Genomic DNA, 17,642 nt, shown 5'->3' with positions numbered 1-17,642 from the left:
GGGTGGCCGTTGGGTGTGGATGGCAAGCATTTGTAGCATATGTTAACATCATTGGCATTCCATTGGGTTGCCTTCTTGGCAATTTGAAGTTAGATGTTAAATTTTCTTTGTTTCCAAAAGAATGAGTCAAAATTATTCTTTTCATTATATATTGTAGGACTTACTGTTACAAAAAAGGCAAAAATTGTGTAAATTACACTTTTGACATCTCATTGCCTCCTAACGCAACAATCATATATCATACTTACTCACCAAAAATAATAGCAAATATATGTCTTACTAGCCCAGGACCAAGAGTAGTATACAAAATTACAAATGATGGTTGATAAATCATAAATGGTATTTTAATTATCGATAAAAAAAGGGTTGGACTTGGATCCAAATTTTGAAGATTGTATAATATCCAAATAACAAACTGTTGAGCAATTATTCAAATATGATTTGCATGCGTTTAACAAAATGAAAATTAATAAAAATGGCTTGAAAACTTTGAGTTGAGTTTTAACAATAAGGACAAAATAAAAGGTAAAATGAATAATACTATAATTGATTTTTTAATATAAAAATATGATTTTCATTACTGGGAGCTTTTCGTTAAAATTCCCTTTAATAAATGGGCCAAACAGTATCAATATTTCAATTTAGAATTACAATTTGCTAACGCATGCTTTTGACATTTATTTTAAAAGACTCGCTGCATAATGTATTTCAACGATTATTTAATGTATCTCGTGTTTGATTTTAATGAGAGGTCTTCTGGTCATTGCCTGTCATGACTGAATGCAGCTACTATTTTTCGTCGTGGCGGGTCCAGGATCACGACCTTAAGAAATTTGCCATCAGTCTTTTCTACTATTTGTACATGTGACGCTATCACATTTCAAATCTCAAACATCTTTATAACACATAGTCGTAGACAAAAGAAAAGTTTGTGATGATTGTAACTTATTTAGGTAAAACAGCCAAATCACATTGAACATCTCAATGCATGGACCTTTGAGCGAGGAGCGGCCGGTTCTCTTCCATTCTTGCGGTGGCCTACACCGATGTCACAACAAATGCCCCTCACCATTGTTACTGACTTGTTTTATGTTGCTAACATCAACTTCATATTTTTTTTTCGTTTTCTTTTCATAATTTTTTTGCATAAGGTCGATTTTACTATTTTTCTTTTTTTATAATTAAAATAGGAGGTAGAAGGGAAACTGATCGGAATAGATTTATCATCTTAATTTTGTGAGATTTACAATAAACTGTATAGCTGCTTGATTACTTATTGATTGATGATATGAATCTTCACCTACTACTCAACATCGTATGCGATGGGCTAGTAGTTGAACATCAAAATCGTACGTGGTTGTGATTAAATTCTATTTTTGTTCTCCTATCTTTTACTATTTTACTATTGGAGCCAAAATCTGCCTTTTGCTTGAATTTGGCCATTTTGGATTTGATATATTTCATTTTTGGGTAAATAAAAAGGGTGGCCGTTGGATGTTTTTGACATCTTCTTTGAATATAGTCTTAGGCCAGTTTCACATGCCATGTATGGAAAATTATTGTATTTGTAATGCGTTGATTAATTAATAAGGTTCCTTACCTGGGGACAATTTTTCATTAATTAATTTCACTGGGTGGATTGAGTAACATCCAAACGCAACAATCACATATCATACTTGCTCACCAAAAATATAAGCAAATATATGTCCGACTAGCCCAAGACCAAGAGTCGTATACAAAATTACAAATGATGGTTTATAAATCATAAATGGTATTTTAATTATCGATGAAAAAAGAGTTGGACCTGGATCCAAATTTTGAAGATTGCATATCCTAAAAATAAAATGTTGAGCAATTATTCAAATACTAGCCTTTATGCACATGGTCACACAGAATGTATTTTTTGAATCACGACGTGCTACGCGCGACTTACACGTTTTAAATATGTTTATATGCGTAAATTGACAAAAGAAAAGTCAAATATTTGAAATAAATGAATAATCTTAAATTACACAAAGAAACCTCTCATAAACCAATTAAAGTAGCTAAATTCACATAATAAAATTGGTCTCCATTGAATTTACATTAAAAATAGAGAAAATAATATTTAATAAACAATTGATTGAATCACGTTATTGTTAGTCCATTATGAGGATAAGTCAATCCTCTCCCCCTTAGTGTAGATATTATTGTTTGTTAAAAAAAATAATAATTATTTGACAACTAATTTAACGACATTATTATCCGCGTGTAAAAAATCTTTTTTATAACCGGCATTACACGCCTCTTAAGACGGTTTGAACGTGATTAAAAATAAAAAAATAATATTTAATGAACAATTGATTGAATCATATTATTGCTTGCCTGTTGTGAAGCTAAGCCACTCTCTCCTCCTTTGTGTAGATAATATCGTTTATTAAAAAAAAAAATCAAACTAATTTAATCACATTATTATCCGCGTGCAAAATATTTTTTTTATAACCAACATTGCACGTCTTTTAAGATGTTTTGAGTGTATTTAAAATAGAGAAAATAATATTTAATAAACAATTGATTGAATCACATTGATTCTAACCCATTGTTAGGCTAAGCCGACCCCTCTCCCCCTTAGTGTAGATAATATCGTTTGTTAAAGAAAAAAACAATAATTTGACAATTAATTTAATTACATTATTATCCGCATATGAAGGATCTTTTTTATAACTTGCATTCCACACATCTTAAGATGTTTTGAACGTGTTTAAAAATAGAGAAATTAAATCACATTATTACTAGCCTATTATGAAGTAGTAATTAAAAAAACAAAAACAAAAAAACAAACCACAAAAAAAATTAATTATTAAAACAATAGTGTTAGAATAAAAAAAAAATTAACCTTACCTTATTTGATGCATTATTTTAAAATGCCTTTAAAATTTTTTGTCGTGAAAGCATTTTTGTTGAAATCAAAATCACAATTCATTTTTCCATTGACTTTATATATAATAGATGATTTGCATGCGTTTAACAAAAGGCCAAAACAGTATTTATATTTCAATTTAGAATTACAATCTGGTGACGTGTTTCTCTCACATAGAAACATAAATGCTCGTGGTTTTTCGAAAAAAAAAAATACTAGGAAAACTAAATTTGTAAACAAAATAATGTTGATATTTATGATTAAATTATTACTTAAATGTTGATTAACGTATTTATTTTCTATTAGTGACACATCTTACCTTTTCAAAAATACCATATATAGAATGAGGATCCTCTCTGTATTCTCTTTGTGAGGATTCCAGCACCATGGCCCAACTCTCAAGGTGCAGCTTCATCGTGCAATAGAAGTACGTGCAAGCAAGCTCTTAGCTTTTGTTCATTGCAATGGAGTACCCTGCATTTGCAATCCCATTACATAATCAAAGTGGCACTACTTTTTCATAAGGCTGTCTTTTCCTTTTCTCATGATTTCTGCCTGACCTGTCTGAATTCCAGATGACAAGAGCTGAAAAAAAGATCATGCATCGATTTGTACGCAAGACAACTTAATGAGAGGTCTTCTGGTCATTGCCTGTCATAACTGAATGCAGCTACTATTTTTCGTCGTGGCGGGTCCAGGATCACGACCTTAAGAAATTTGCCATCAGTCTTTTCTACTATTTGTACATGTGAACATCTCAATGCATGGACCTTTGAGCGAGGAGCGGCCGGTTCTCTTCCATTCTTGCGGTGGCCTACACCGATGTCACAACAAATGCCCCTCACCGTTGTTACTGACTTGTTTAATCTTGCTAACATCAACTTCATATTTTTTTTTCGTTTTCTTTTCATAATTTTTTTGCATAAGGTCGATTTTACTATTTTTCTTTTTTTATAATTAAAATAGGAGGTAGAAGAGAAACTGATCGGAATAGATTTATCATCTTAATTTTGTGAGATTTACAATAAACTGTGTGGCTGTTTAATTACTTATTGATTTGATGATATGAATCTTCACCTACTACTCAACATCGTATGTGGTTGTGATTAAATTCTATTTTTGTTCTCCTATCTTTTACTGTTTTACTATTGGAGCCGAAATCTGCCTTTTGCTTGAATTTGGCCCTTTTGGATTTGATATATTTCATTTTTGGGTAAATAAAAAGGGTGGCCGTTGGATGTTTTTGACATCTTCTTTGAATATAGTCTTAGGCCAGTTTCACATGCCATGTATGGAAAATTATTGTATTTGTAATGCGTTGATTAATTAATAAGGTTCCTTACCTGGGGACAATTTTTCATTAATTAATTTCACTGGATGGATTGAGTAACATCCAAACGCAACAATCACATATCATAATTGCTCACCAAAAATATAAGCAAATATATGTCCGACTAGCCCAAGACCAAGAGTCGTATACAAAATTACAAATGATGGTTTATAAATCATAAATGGTATTTTAATTATCGATGAAAAAAGAGTTGGACCTGGATCCAAATTTTGAAGATTGTATATCCTAAAAATAAAATGTTGAGCAATTATTCAAATACTAGCCTTTATGCACATGGTCACACAGAACGTATTTTTTGAATCACGACGTGCTACGCGCGACTTACACGTTTTAAATATGTTTATATGCGTAAATTGACAAAAGAAAAGTCAAATATTTAAAGTAAATGAATAATCTTAAATTACACTAGAAGAAACCTCTCATAAACCAATTAAAGTAACTGAATTCACATAATAAAATTAGTCTCCATTAAATTTACATTAAAAATCGAGAATAATATTTAATAAACAATTTATTGACTCACGTTATTGCTAGTCCATTATGAGGATAAGTCAATCCCTTCCCCCTTAGTATAGATATTATTGTTTGTTTAAAAAAAAAAAAAAACAATCATTTGACAACTAATTTAACGACATTATTTTCCGCATATAAAAGATCTTTTTTATAACCGACATTACACGTCTCTTAAGACGATTTGAACATAATTAAAAATAGAAAAAATAATATTTAATGAACAATTGATTGAATCACATTATTGCTAACCTGTAGAGAGGCTAAGCCCACTCCCTTCCCCTTTGTGTAGATAATATCGTTTGTTAAAAAAAAATCAGTTGAAAACTAATTTAATCACATTATTATTCGCGTGCAAAAGATTTTTTTTTATAACCAACATTACACATCTTTTAAGATGTTTTGAGTGTTTAAAATAGAGAAAATAATATTTAATAAACAATTGATTGAATCACATTAATTCTAACACATTGTTAAGTTAAGCCCACTCCCTCCCCCTTTGTGTAGATAATATCGTTCGTTAAAAAAAAATCAGTTGAAAACTAATTTAATCACATTAATATTCGCGTGCAAAAGACTTTTTTTTTATAACCAACATTACACATCTTTTAAGATGTTTTGAGTGTTTAAAATAGAAAAAATAATATTTAATAAACAATTGATTGAATCACATTAATTCTAACACATTGTTAAATTAAGCCCACTCCTCTTCCTCTTAGTGTAGATAATATCGTTTGTTAAAAAAAAATCAATTGAAAACTAATTTAATCACATTATTATCCGCGTGCAAAAAACTTATTTTATAACCAACATTACACGTCTTTTAAGATGTTTTGAGTGTTTAAAATAGAGAAAATAATATTTAATAAACAATTAATTGAATCACATTAATTCTAACACATTGTTAGGTTAAGCCCACTCCTCTCCTTCTTAGTGTAGATAATATTGTTTGTTAAAGAAAAAACAATCATTTGACAATTAATTTAATCACATTATTATCCGCATATAAAAGACCTTTTTTATAACTTGCATTCCACGCATCTTAAGATGTTTTGAATGTGTTTAAAAATAGATAAATTAAATTACATTATTACTAACCTATTGTGAAGTAGTAATTAAAAAAACAAACCACAAAAAAAATTAATTATTAAAAGAATACTGTTAGAATAATAAAAAAATAACCTTACCTTATTTGATGCATTATTTTAAAATGCCTTAAAATATTTTTGTCGTGAAAGCATTTTTGTTGAAATCAAAATCACAATTCACTTTTCCATTGACTTTATATATAATAGATGATTTGCATGCGTTTAACAAAAGGCCCAAACAGTATTTATATTTCTATTTAGAATTACAATCTGGTGACGTGTTTCTCTCACATAGAAACATAAATGCTCGTGGCTTTTCAAAAAAAAAAAATACTAGGAAAACTAAATTTGTAAACAAAATAATGTTGATATTTATGATTAAATTATTACTTAAATGTTGATTAACGTACTTATTTTCTATTGGTGACACATCTTACCCTTTCAAAAATACCATATATAGAATGAGGATCCTCTCTGTGAGGATTCCAGCTCCATGGCCCAACTCTCAAGGTGCAGCTTCATCGTGCAATACAAGTACGTGCAAGCAAGCTCTTAGCTTTTATTCATTGCAATGGAGTACCCTGCATTTGCAATCCCATTACATAATCAAAGTGGCACTACTTTTTCATAAGGCTGTCTTTTCCTTTTAGTAGTGCTCTCATGATTTCTGCCTGACTTGTCTGAATTCCAGATGACAAGAGCTGAAAAAAAGATCATGCATTGATTTGTACGCAAGACAACTTCGAAACATTAACCGCAATGAAGCAAAACAAAAAAGTAGTACCGCACACCACAGATTGGCCAAAAAAAACACATAAGATCAGGAGAATTTGCATCTGCAAACAACATTGAAATCCTGATAAAACAAAACATACAAATAGAATTAATATTACCAGCCGAATCAAGATTACAAACCAGAGACATTAGCAATATCATTTATGACCAAAATGAAGTTGGTTTTTAGTCTACAAAAGTTCCACCAGGAGAACATAAACATGATATAGAAAGACAGAAATCCACATGCCATTTGGTTTTTTTCCGAACCAACGAAAAGGCCAAATATAAGATGATGGAACCAATTTAAAACACTAAATCGCTCTCCCGATAAAGGAGAACATAAGCATGACATAGAAAGATCCAAAGGCACATTTAATTTGGTTTCTTCAAAACCAGCGAAAAGGACCCTTAAATCAGATTGAATTCAACAAAATCCTAACACAATGAAGCTCCATTTAAAAAATTCCCACAGATTCAACTTTCACACTACAGAAAACACAACTTTCACAGTACTAAAAAAATATTCTTACAGAAAAGGCTCAAATGAAAAGATCGAAATTTTTTAACTTGAGCATGCTTATGGGTTAAGGAGAACTTCGGGAAGCACTTCCAAGTGTTTCTCAGGTTGTTTTTAATAAAGATATAAACTTGTTCGTAATAAAAGCACTTGTAGCAAAAGTGTTTCCTAGAGAAACAGTTTTCAAACGGGCTCCAAACAACAATATGTGAGAGAGATCATACACAGAAGCAAATTCAGGAGGAGTTTTGAGAGAAGGCTCAGGGTACTTTTCCTCAATGATCCCAACAATGACATCAGAATCCGCCACCCATTTGTCATCAAACTTCACCATAAACACCTTCCTCTCTGGATTCACCTCCGTAAGCCTACAAATCACCAACAAAAACGCCAAACCCAATTCCTCAGACACTCCAAAAAAACACATCAAAATCCATTAAAAGTACAAAAATCACACATTTCCATCTATGCCTACACGTATTTTCGGGATCAAAAATTCAAAACAAAGTAAAATACCACTGGGTTTGTCGCTGAGATTGATTAAGTGCAACTTGTAGGGCACTTTCTTCTCCTCCAAGGTCAGAAGAAACCTTTGGCTGAAAGGGCCTGTCAGAAACGAAAGATGGAAAATTATACCAAATTAGCAAAATTTGATTAAACCCCAGAAAGGAAATCGAGGGAAATAGAGAGAAATGTGAACGTACAGTCGCCGAGAAGATGAGGGGCGCCAAAGGCAGCCTTGACAGCGACCTCGAGAGCCATATGAGAGCAGAGGAGAGCCAGAGAGCCAGGGAGCGAGAGAGAGTAGAAGAAGAAACCAAACCTCTCAATATCTTCTTCTCATCCCGATCTCCGCCCTTGGATCTCATCGACAACCCAATATCTACAAAGTCACAAAATAAAAAATAAAAAAATCAAATGAAAATCCATTTCTAAATCAAAAATCCCAAAAAGGAAATTTCAACATAAAACCCATACCTGAATCCAAAATCACAAAACCCCATAGATTCACCAATTAACAACCCAAACACGCACAAAAAAGGTCCCAAATCACCAAAACAAAACCATAAAAAATAAAAAATTCAGCCGCAAAGAAAACAAAGGAAAAAACAAATAACACATTTATATATCTTTAGCACAGAGAGTTCCAAGAATCAAAATCGAAAATCCAAAAATCTAAAAGGGACCGTTTCCCAAATCTGGAAAACAAAACGCATTAGACACGCACAACAACGATCCAACGAAAAACAAAAGATCGAAACCATATAAGCTGATAAACATGCAAAACTCACCTGGAAACGCCGGATTAGATCGGTCGCAACCAAGTTTGAAGCAAACCCAAGATGGGCACAAAATTTCTGAAATCAAAAAGCAAAGCCCATGAGATATTAACAAAAAGGCATCAAAATAAACATGGAAAATCGAAACCCCGTGCAGTAATATACATGTAAAACTTACTTGGAAAACCGGGATCCAACGAACCAAAAACCCAAAAAATTATTGGAATCGAACCAAAAAGGCAGAGAAATTAACAACTGTGACCACTAATCGAAGAACAACTAAGCAAAATGATCGACATTTTGAACAACTGTGACCACTAATCGAAGAACAACTAAGCAAAATGATCGACATTTGAACAACCATGCAACACGATGAAGAAAACAGAAGCGAAGGCGGAGAAAAACGGACGGCGAGAAACAAAGCAACCGGAGCTATGCGAGAGAGAATAGCCGAAAGCGCAAGAAGGATCCAGAATAACCAAAAGCCAGAACATCCACAGAAGCGAAGGCGGAGAAAAACGGACGGCGAGAAACAAAGCAACCGGAGCTATGTGAGAGAGAATAGCCGAAAGCGCAAGAAGGATCCAGAATAACCAAAAGCCAGAACATCCACGGATGATGGAAAAATTTTTAGGTGTACCGGGTACACCAAATTTTTTTGGTGTACCCTCACTCATTAGAATTTTTTTAGTGTACAAAAAGTGAGGGTGCACCAAATTTTTTTGGTGCACCCTCACCATTATGAGTGAGGGTACATCAAAAAAATTTGGTGTGCCGGGTACACCGAAAAATTACTCCGGATGATGGACGCGTGGAATCAAAAGGGAAAAACGACCTTTCACTGTACAGAAACCGAGAGAAACCCAGCTGAGACAATTATTTGGAGGGCATTTACGTCCTGAGAGAAGACAATTATTTGGATTCCTTTCGCAAGCTAGGAAAGTAAGGGAGAGGTGGATTGTCTGTGCTCTCATTTTCATATTCTTTTATGCCTTCCTATGATGTGTTTACGGTTAAATCACGTTAATATTAATTTTTTTATAAAAATAATAAAATAAAAAGTAATAAAAATATAAAATATTGACATAATTTAACCGTGATCACACATAAACAGAAAAGTATGAAAAAAAAAAAAAAGAAAATGAGAGGAAATGAGAGGGCAGCCAATCCACCTACAAGCAAGTGAGCCGCATGTTAAAAGGGTATTAATAAAAAACTATTTAACGTTAATACATGATGTGGTAGAGAATTTATAAAGAGCGATGCTTTAAAAAAGTTTGGTTGTTGTTTCTGTTAAATTAAAATAGATAAGTTACTTCTTATATAGTGTGTTGAAAGAAGGAATGAACAAATTGCAGCCAACATGAAAGTAGCAGATTGATTGCTCAAGAAAAATAGATCAATTTCAATCCTCTGCGAATTGTATGATTAAAAGGAAGTAGTATTCTTCATTGCAAAATGAACAATCATGGCTTACTCCACCAAACAATCTCCAACAACATTCCTCTCTGCTTGTGAGATATTCTCACCGTCTGTGTGAGTAGTTTTCTTTTTCGTCCCTTTTCGGAGTCGCCGACCTTAACCATGGTTGGGTTCGATGGCAGTTTCTTTTTTTTTTTTTCCTGGCTGCTTTCCCCTTTCTGTCTCTCTGTTGCTTTTTTCCCCTTTCTCTCAATCCCGATCTTGTCTGTTTTTCATGGTCCATTGGCGTCCCTCTTCATAGACCATCTTCACTTCGATCCGTAGCCACTACTAATCGCGATTGTATGAGTTGATGTGTAGAGTTCCGGTATTCTCACCGGCACAGGTGTTCACAACACCACCACCTTCTCTCTATCTGCCCTTGTTGGCAACGTTGCTTGTGGACTTCCACGGGCTTCATGGCTGGTTTTTTCCAGTTTGTGGATGCGATCGAAGAGCTGTTCTTGGCTGGAAGTTATGATCGGCGAGGAGATCCTAGGTTAGGAGCGTGAGATCCAGAGGGTCGGGATACGTTGACGTGAAGGACGTTGCAGCAGTAACAGATTTCTCGGGTAGTCTGGGCTCAACTCTTGTTTGGGCTTTTGTTGTTAGTTAGATAGGTCCACTTTTGTTTATAAATTTTTGTCTTTGGGCCTTTGTTGTAAATTTATGCTGTTTGTACATTTGTGTTGTTAGTCATAAAGCTTTCATCCGGGTATGTGGCCTAGATTCTGGTTGTTTACCAAACAAAAAAAACAAAAAAAGAACAATTATCATTTGATTGTCAAGATGGTGATTATATCAAATACATGTAAGTTTACGCAAATCTGTAAAATTCTCTCCTGTTACCAAGTCAATTGGGTTTTTATTCTCTAAAATTTAACAGGTTTAAAGTGTTTTTATGTAGGATAATGGTAGGAAGACTAAATTTGAAGACAAAATTTGCAAACTAAATGATGTGTCCTCCTAGGAATGAACACGCTTCTCAATGTTTAAGTAATAAACCAATCATAAATTTCCATGTCCTTTAGTTTCCAAAATTTTTTCTACAATTTTTGTCTTCATAGCATTAGCCATTTATTTATAGTGTATTTTACCAAAGGGTAATGCAACCAGAGAGTAATGCAAATTTTGTCTATAAATTTATCTCCTTAGTATTATCCTTTATCAGAACCCGTAAGTTTTCTTGATAATATTGATTGTTTCGATTCATTTTATTTTTCCTTTTTTCTTGCGAAAAATTTGTCATGCCGTATGGTATGTATAAGTAGCTTGTAGACGGCTGATAAATCACAAGAAAGGACCTCTTGCCTCTTGTCTATTGTCTAGTGAGAGAGAGAGAGAGAGAGAGACTTCTTGCTAGCATGGAGTACTCAAGTGATAGTGATCTCTCTGAGCCCATGTTAGTTCCCAAAACATCTTCATTACAGCAGATAGTAAGCTCGGAACTGGAAGACACACTAAACAACACTGACCTCTCAAACTTCCAGCGTCTCCGAACGGCCACGTGGCTCGAGACAAAGACCCTGTATCGCCTGGCAGCTCCGGCGGTGGTGGTGTACTTGCTCAACAATGTTATATCCATGTCCACCCAAATCTTATGTGGTCATCTTGGCAATCTTGAACTTGCTGCCTCATCTCTTGGTAACACTGGGATTCAAGTTTTCGCCTATGGCCTCATGGTATACATAATAATTCAACTTACCCTGTTAACACTCATTTGATTTTTGAAGCACGAAGTTGATTGGTAAAGTTCTTTTGTCATATATGTTTTAGGGTGTGTTATTGTTAATTACCACATGCATGTTTAACCAAAAATTAATTCATTAACTGGATTAATGATTCAAATTTACAGTTTGTCAACACAACATATATCATATTGTCTTCGGTCATGAATCAAATATACAAGTAACATGTGTTTTTAGTGCAGCTTGGTATGGGTAGTGCAGTGGAAACTCTATGTGGTCAAGCCTATGGAGCACATAAATATGAAATGCTGGGCATATACATGCAGAGATCAACAATCCTCCTCGTGGCAACTGGGATCCCACTTATGATAATTTATATCTTCTCCAAGCCCCTCTTGCTAGCCCTAGGTGAATCAGCCTCCATCTCAGCCGCCGCCGCGATTTTCGTATACGGTCTGATCCCCCAAATATTTGCCTACGCTTGCAATTTCCCCATACAAAAATTCCTCCAAGCCCAGACCATAGTGTTCCCTAGTGCCTACATCTCAGCAGGGGCACTTGTGGTGCACATAGTGTTAAGCTGGGTGGTGGTGTACAAACTGGATTGGGGTTTGCTGGGTGCGGCGTTGATGCTGAGCTTTTCATGGTGGATTATAGTGGTGGCACAGTTTGTGTACATTGTTTGGAGTCCAAGGTGCAAGCGTACATGGAGAGGTTTTAGCATTAGGGCATTTTCCGGTCTTTGGAGATTTTTGAAGTTGTCTGCAGCATCGGCCGTAATGTTATGCCTTGAGACTTGGTATTATCAAATTATAGTTTTGATTGCTGGGTTGCTTCAAGATGCTGAAATTGCCTTGGACGCCCTCTCTATCTGGTAAGCACCAAATTAAGAAAATTGGCCAAATTAATCACTTTTACAAATCCATAATTGTTGTAATGAACAAATTTTAATGTTTTAATCTAATAATTATGCCATCATATTTTTATCGCTATGTTGTTGATATTTAATTAATACTAACCATTTTCTGTGTGACCAAAATTAGCAGATTAATAACGAATTAAGCTAAAATAATTAGTAAAATTTAAGATCGATGTGCCATATAAACAAAAAGTCAAAACAAAGAAATCAATCAGTAATGCTCTGGTCCTACCACTAGAAGGTTCACCATCGTTCGGGCGTTCCTGCTCTGCATAATTAGAACCACCCAAAAAACCAAAAAGAAATAAACAAATTAAATCCTATAATATTTGCGTACATGTACATATGCATGCCACGTGGACCTTAGGCTGGTAGCTGCAACAACTAGTCAATTTGTGTTCTGACCAAAGTCAATTTTGCAGCTGTTTTTTTTTTTTTTTTTTTAATTTTTAAATTTTTTTAATTTTTATCCTTTTCTCTAATGGAATATTTAAATAATGCAGCATTACCATTAGTGGATGGGTGTACATGGTTTCTGTGGGGTTCAATGCTGCTGCAAGGTGAGTTAATTCACATAATTATTTTGGGGACTACTTAATTATTTACTGAAACTAACAAAACCCAAAACTATAATCCCCGACTTATGCAGTGTGAGGGTCGGGAATGAGCTTGGGGCTGGGCATCCAAAAGCGGCTGCATTTGCAGTTGTGATGGTAACTTCAAGCTCCTTCCTCATCTCGGTGGTCTGTGCCATAATTGTACTTGCATTGCGAGATGTCATAAGTTACATTTTCACTGAGGGGGAAACAGTCTCTAATGCAGTCTCAGAACTTTCTCCTTATCTTGCAACATCTATCATTCTCAACGGTATTCAACCTGTTTTGTCAGGTAACTGAAATTTCACGTTAAATATATAGGAAATAATTTTTACACCTTCGTTTTCTTCTTCTACACTCCTCCTTTTTTTGTACATTTTAATTACTAATTAACTTATTTAACCCAACAAAATAAAGTACTGGAGTCCTTTTGCTATGTATATACATGCATTCACTCAAAAAAAATAAACTTTACAAATTAAACCATAACTTTACCTACCAGTCAATATGTTGAAAATTTAGCCATGAAAGGAAAATAACCCATCTGAGCCAGGTGTAAACAGTGGCATGCATGGTTGATTAACTTGAATGAGAGATAACTGACAAATATTCTGTCGGTAATGTTTATCAGTTTAAGCAAAACTTTTTAAATGAGTGTATCTTTGTCTCCCTCTGAGACCTACTCTAATTCTTAGAGTAAAATTTAAATTTTAGATTCTAAATTTACTCCAACTTGCTTCAGTCTCGATGGCAAATATAAGTTAAAACCTAAAACTCATTTTTGGGACAAATTTAGATCAAGATTCCCCCTAAGTTAGTGAGGCTGGACTACTATATATGTGTATTTTTTTAGTTTTATATTATAAAATCATTGAATCCAACTGGTAAGATCTAATTTGATCAAATCTAACGGTTAAAAAAAAAAATCTAACAGTCCAAATTTAAATCCAATGGCTAAAGTAATTAACAAAATTATTTTGTTGTGTTTCATATTCTTTCTTAGTGTTCCACGAGTTTCATGGTGTTAGTTTAGTGATTTTTCAATATTTATTGGAATCTAAATATTTTTAGATTAAAATGTTCAAAAATTAAATTAAAATAGTCTACATAATTTTTTTCTTAACTTTAAGAAAAAAACTATCCTAAATTCATTCTTTAATAATCGTGGGCTAAAAATTTAACCCAGAAAGATTGAAGGAGAAAAACGGTTTCTGGGTTAAAACTTAAATTTTCTGGATTAAAAATTTTTAATTTTAACCCGAGAGTTAGAGATGATTTAAAAAAAAGTGGTACTTGACGATGCAAAATGACTTATAAATTAAAGAAAAATGTCAAGAAGATAAAAATAATGAGAGATGACCCTACGACACAAAAAGTCATCAGTGGCCAGATTCCTTGTACACATTCAATATAAATGGAAAATGAATAATATCATTTTAATTTCTTACACTCCCTTATTTAATTATGGTCGAGGTTCAGTAAGCATCATGCTGAATCAGATTTTGTTCAACTTATTCAATCTGATGGCTTGAAATAAACAGGTGTGTGGGAAAATAAAAAAAGTGAAAATCATTTCTCTAGTAGAATATTAGATTTATCACCTTAATGTTGTGATGTTTTACAATAAACTGTGTGGCTGCTTAATTACTTAAAGTAAGTGCTATCTACACACCTATTTTAATCTTTCACATACTCTTTTAATTTTTTTGTTATTAATCTTCTTCAATTTATTTATTTTGATGGTCAAAAATTTTAAAAAAAATGTGCGAAAAGTAAAAATAAGTGTGAATAGCATTAATCTTGATTCCTTACTTAACCCGATGATATCGATCTTCTCCTACTACTCAACATCGTTAGCGATGGACCAGTAGTTGAACATCCAAATCATACGTGGTCCTGATTTTAGTTGATTTTTGGCCGTATAATTTTCTGTTGGAATCAAAATCCGCCTCGTCTTTTTGGCCCTTTTTGATGTGATACTTAATTTATGGGTAAACAAAAAGGGGTGGCTGTTGGGTGTGGATGGCAAGCATTTGTAGCATACGTTAACGTGGGATGCTACTACATCGTTGGCATTCCATTGGGTTGCCTTCTTGGCTTCAAGTTCGACTTTGGAGCTCAGGTATTTCAACTTTTAATGTCATGTTTTTCTTTACATTTCTCCTATTGTAGTTGTTTTAGTTACAATTTATATCTTCTTTTTTCAGGGAATATGGGGTGGGATGATAGGAGGTACTTTTATGCAGACTGTTATCTTAATGTGGGTCACATTTCGAACTGACTGGAACAAAGAGGTTAGCTTAATTAAAAATAATTAAACATCTTTAGTTTTATTGTCAATTAAACAAACCATATTATATATATACGGTGAATTTTTGAGCAAAACGGAATCCCGCTCCTAAGGGGCTTCCTATATATATTTGAGTTCACAAATATATAGTTACCTCATGCATGCAGAGGGATATGTTCATGCACATATTATATAACATTCAAATTGTTTTCCAGGTTGAAAAGGTAAGGAATCGTTTGGACAATTGGGAAGACAAAAAGGAGAGTTCTCATGAGGATCTGCTGATTAATTAGAGCATCTCGAGATGTTAAATTTACATTGTCAAATTTGATTTGATGGTTGACATGAATTAGAAACTAAATTTGTTTCATTTTTTTCTTCTAAGGGACGAGTCAAATTATTTTGAGTGCTAATATTAAAACATCAGTGTCTCATTTTCCCATCCATTATTTAATAAAAATATGAATAAGGTATTTATCCATTTGTAAGAAGACTTTTAAATCCTTGTTTAATTAATCACTAAAATTTTGGAAAAACAAAAAATAATAAATAATGGTGGTGGGGTGTGACATTACGGTTGAAGAGAGGTTGGGAAAGATTTGGGCTACAATCAACACAAAGGTTGGAGGAAGGAATGGATGTGTGAGGCGAGAAACTTCTACGGATGAGAAAGAGACTTGGTGGTGAGATTTGAGACTTTTCCAAAAAGGATGAAAAGTGGTTAGGAATTTGGGGTTTATCAGGGAAATTTGATGCTGTTCGTCCTATAATTGCCAAAACATTCACTAACAGCACTGCAGAATAGTTTGTTAGTTTTTGTTCCAAGATCACGCGGCAAACACACTAACACATTTTCTGGTAATGTATGTTAGTTGTCGAGTTGTGTTGTTAGTTATTTCTTGAGAAGTTCGCAAAGATTTGTATTATATAGGCGTAGAATTTTCCTTCAAGTGATGTTTGCCACGATATTGGATTATTTCCTAGGAAACCAACATAGCCTGTGATAGACGGCCTTGTGTTGATGTCTGTAGCCCAGTCATAATCTAAATATACATTTATAGAGTAGTCTGTGCATTTTGTGTATCGCAAACCAAATGTAATTGTGCCTTGTAAATACCTCAAAATTCTTTTGACTAAGTGAAAATACATCCCAGTAGGAGTAGTCATATATTGACACACCAAATTAACCGAATGTGTTATGTCAGGGTTAGTAAAGGTCAAGTACTGCAGTGCTCCTACTATGCGTCTGTATTGAGTAGGATCAGTCATAGACACTCTTTCTGTGGTAAGTAGCTGTGTATGTGGTTTAGAGGGTGTGAATGTCGGTCTACAATTCTTCATACCAGCTTTATGCAGCAACTTCCTTACGTATTTAGACTGGTTAACAAACAAAGACCCATCTTCCTGATACTGAATTTGCAAACATATCTTGGATACTTTGAATCAATGAACCTTTGAGGTTGCTTCATATACACATCTTCTTCCAAATCACCATGCAAGAAGGTGTTTTTGACATCCAATTGTCTTAATGATCATCCAAATTGAGTAGCTAGAGCTAAAATTAATCTGACAGTTGTATGCCCAACAACCGGACTAAACGTCTCTGAGTAATCTAGCCCCAATTGTTGAGTGAAGCCTTGTGTTACCAACAGGGCTTTATATCTTGAAAGCATCCCATCAAGATTCTTCTTAACCTTATGCACCTATTTGCTACCAATAATGTCACATCCCGGCCCGGGCCCCCATCACAACCCAGGCCCGCTTCACTACCGTAGCACGATATTGTCCGCTTTGGGCTTACCATTCCCTCACGGTTTTGTTTTTGGGAACTCACGAGCAACTTCCCAGTGGGTCACCCATCTTGGGATTGCTTTAGCCCTATTCTCGCTTAACTTCGAAGTTCCTACGGAACTCGAAGCCAGTGAGCTCCCAAAAAGCCTCGTGCTAGGTAGAGATGGGAATATACAAATAAGGATCACTCCCCTGGGCAATGTGGGAGGTTACAATCCACCCCCCTTAGGGGCCCGACGTCCTCGTTGGCACACCACGGCCAGGGTTAGGCTCTGATACCAAATTGTCACATCCCCGCCCGGGCCCCCATCACAACCCAGGCCCGCTCCACTACCGTAGCACGATATTGTCCGCTTTGGGCTTACCATTCCCTCACGGTTTTGTTTTTGGGAACTCACGAGCAACTTCCCAGTGGGTCACCCATCTTGGGATTGCTTTAGCCCTATTCTCGCTTAACTTCGAAGTTCCTACGGAA

General features: G+C 34.4%; 1 protein-coding gene and 1 pseudogene across 3 annotated transcripts; one reads left to right on the top strand and one right to left on the bottom strand.

Moving 5' to 3' along the window:
* Window positions 1-6,069: 6,069 nt before the first annotated feature.
* Window positions 6,070-9,037, bottom strand: LOC103951484 (annotated as a pseudogene).
* Window positions 9,038-11,082: 2,045 nt separating this feature from the next.
* On the top strand, window positions 11,083-15,810 carry LOC103951926 (protein DETOXIFICATION 40). Of its 3 annotated transcripts, none has more exons than XM_009363529.2 (7): window positions 11,083-11,565; window positions 11,814-12,445; window positions 12,994-13,050; window positions 13,140-13,378; window positions 15,090-15,208; window positions 15,294-15,380; window positions 15,592-15,810. In XM_009363529.2, the coding sequence occupies exons 1-7, from the start codon at window positions 11,248-11,250 to the stop codon at window positions 15,667-15,669; spliced, it is 1,530 nt and encodes a 509-aa protein (XP_009361804.2). In that variant the 5' UTR covers window positions 11,083-11,247; the 3' UTR covers window positions 15,670-15,810. The 3 variants fall into 3 exon arrangements, with proteins under 3 accessions (XP_009361804.2, XP_048438377.1, XP_048438378.1); XM_048582420.1 differs by having other exon boundaries at window positions 11,425-11,565; window positions 11,809-12,445; XM_048582421.1 differs by having other exon boundaries at window positions 11,488-11,630.
* Window positions 15,811-17,642: the final 1,832 nt, after the last annotated feature.

Source organism: the organism of the source record quoted next, unplaced genomic scaffold (assembly GCF_019419815.1).
Source record: "Pyrus x bretschneideri cultivar Hongxiangsu unplaced genomic scaffold, Pyrus_bretschneideri_v1 Contig19, whole genome shotgun sequence".
NCBI classification, from domain to species: Eukaryota; Viridiplantae; Streptophyta; class Magnoliopsida; order Rosales; family Rosaceae; genus Pyrus; species Pyrus x bretschneideri.
This window is presented reverse-complemented; position numbering and strand designations above follow the sequence as displayed.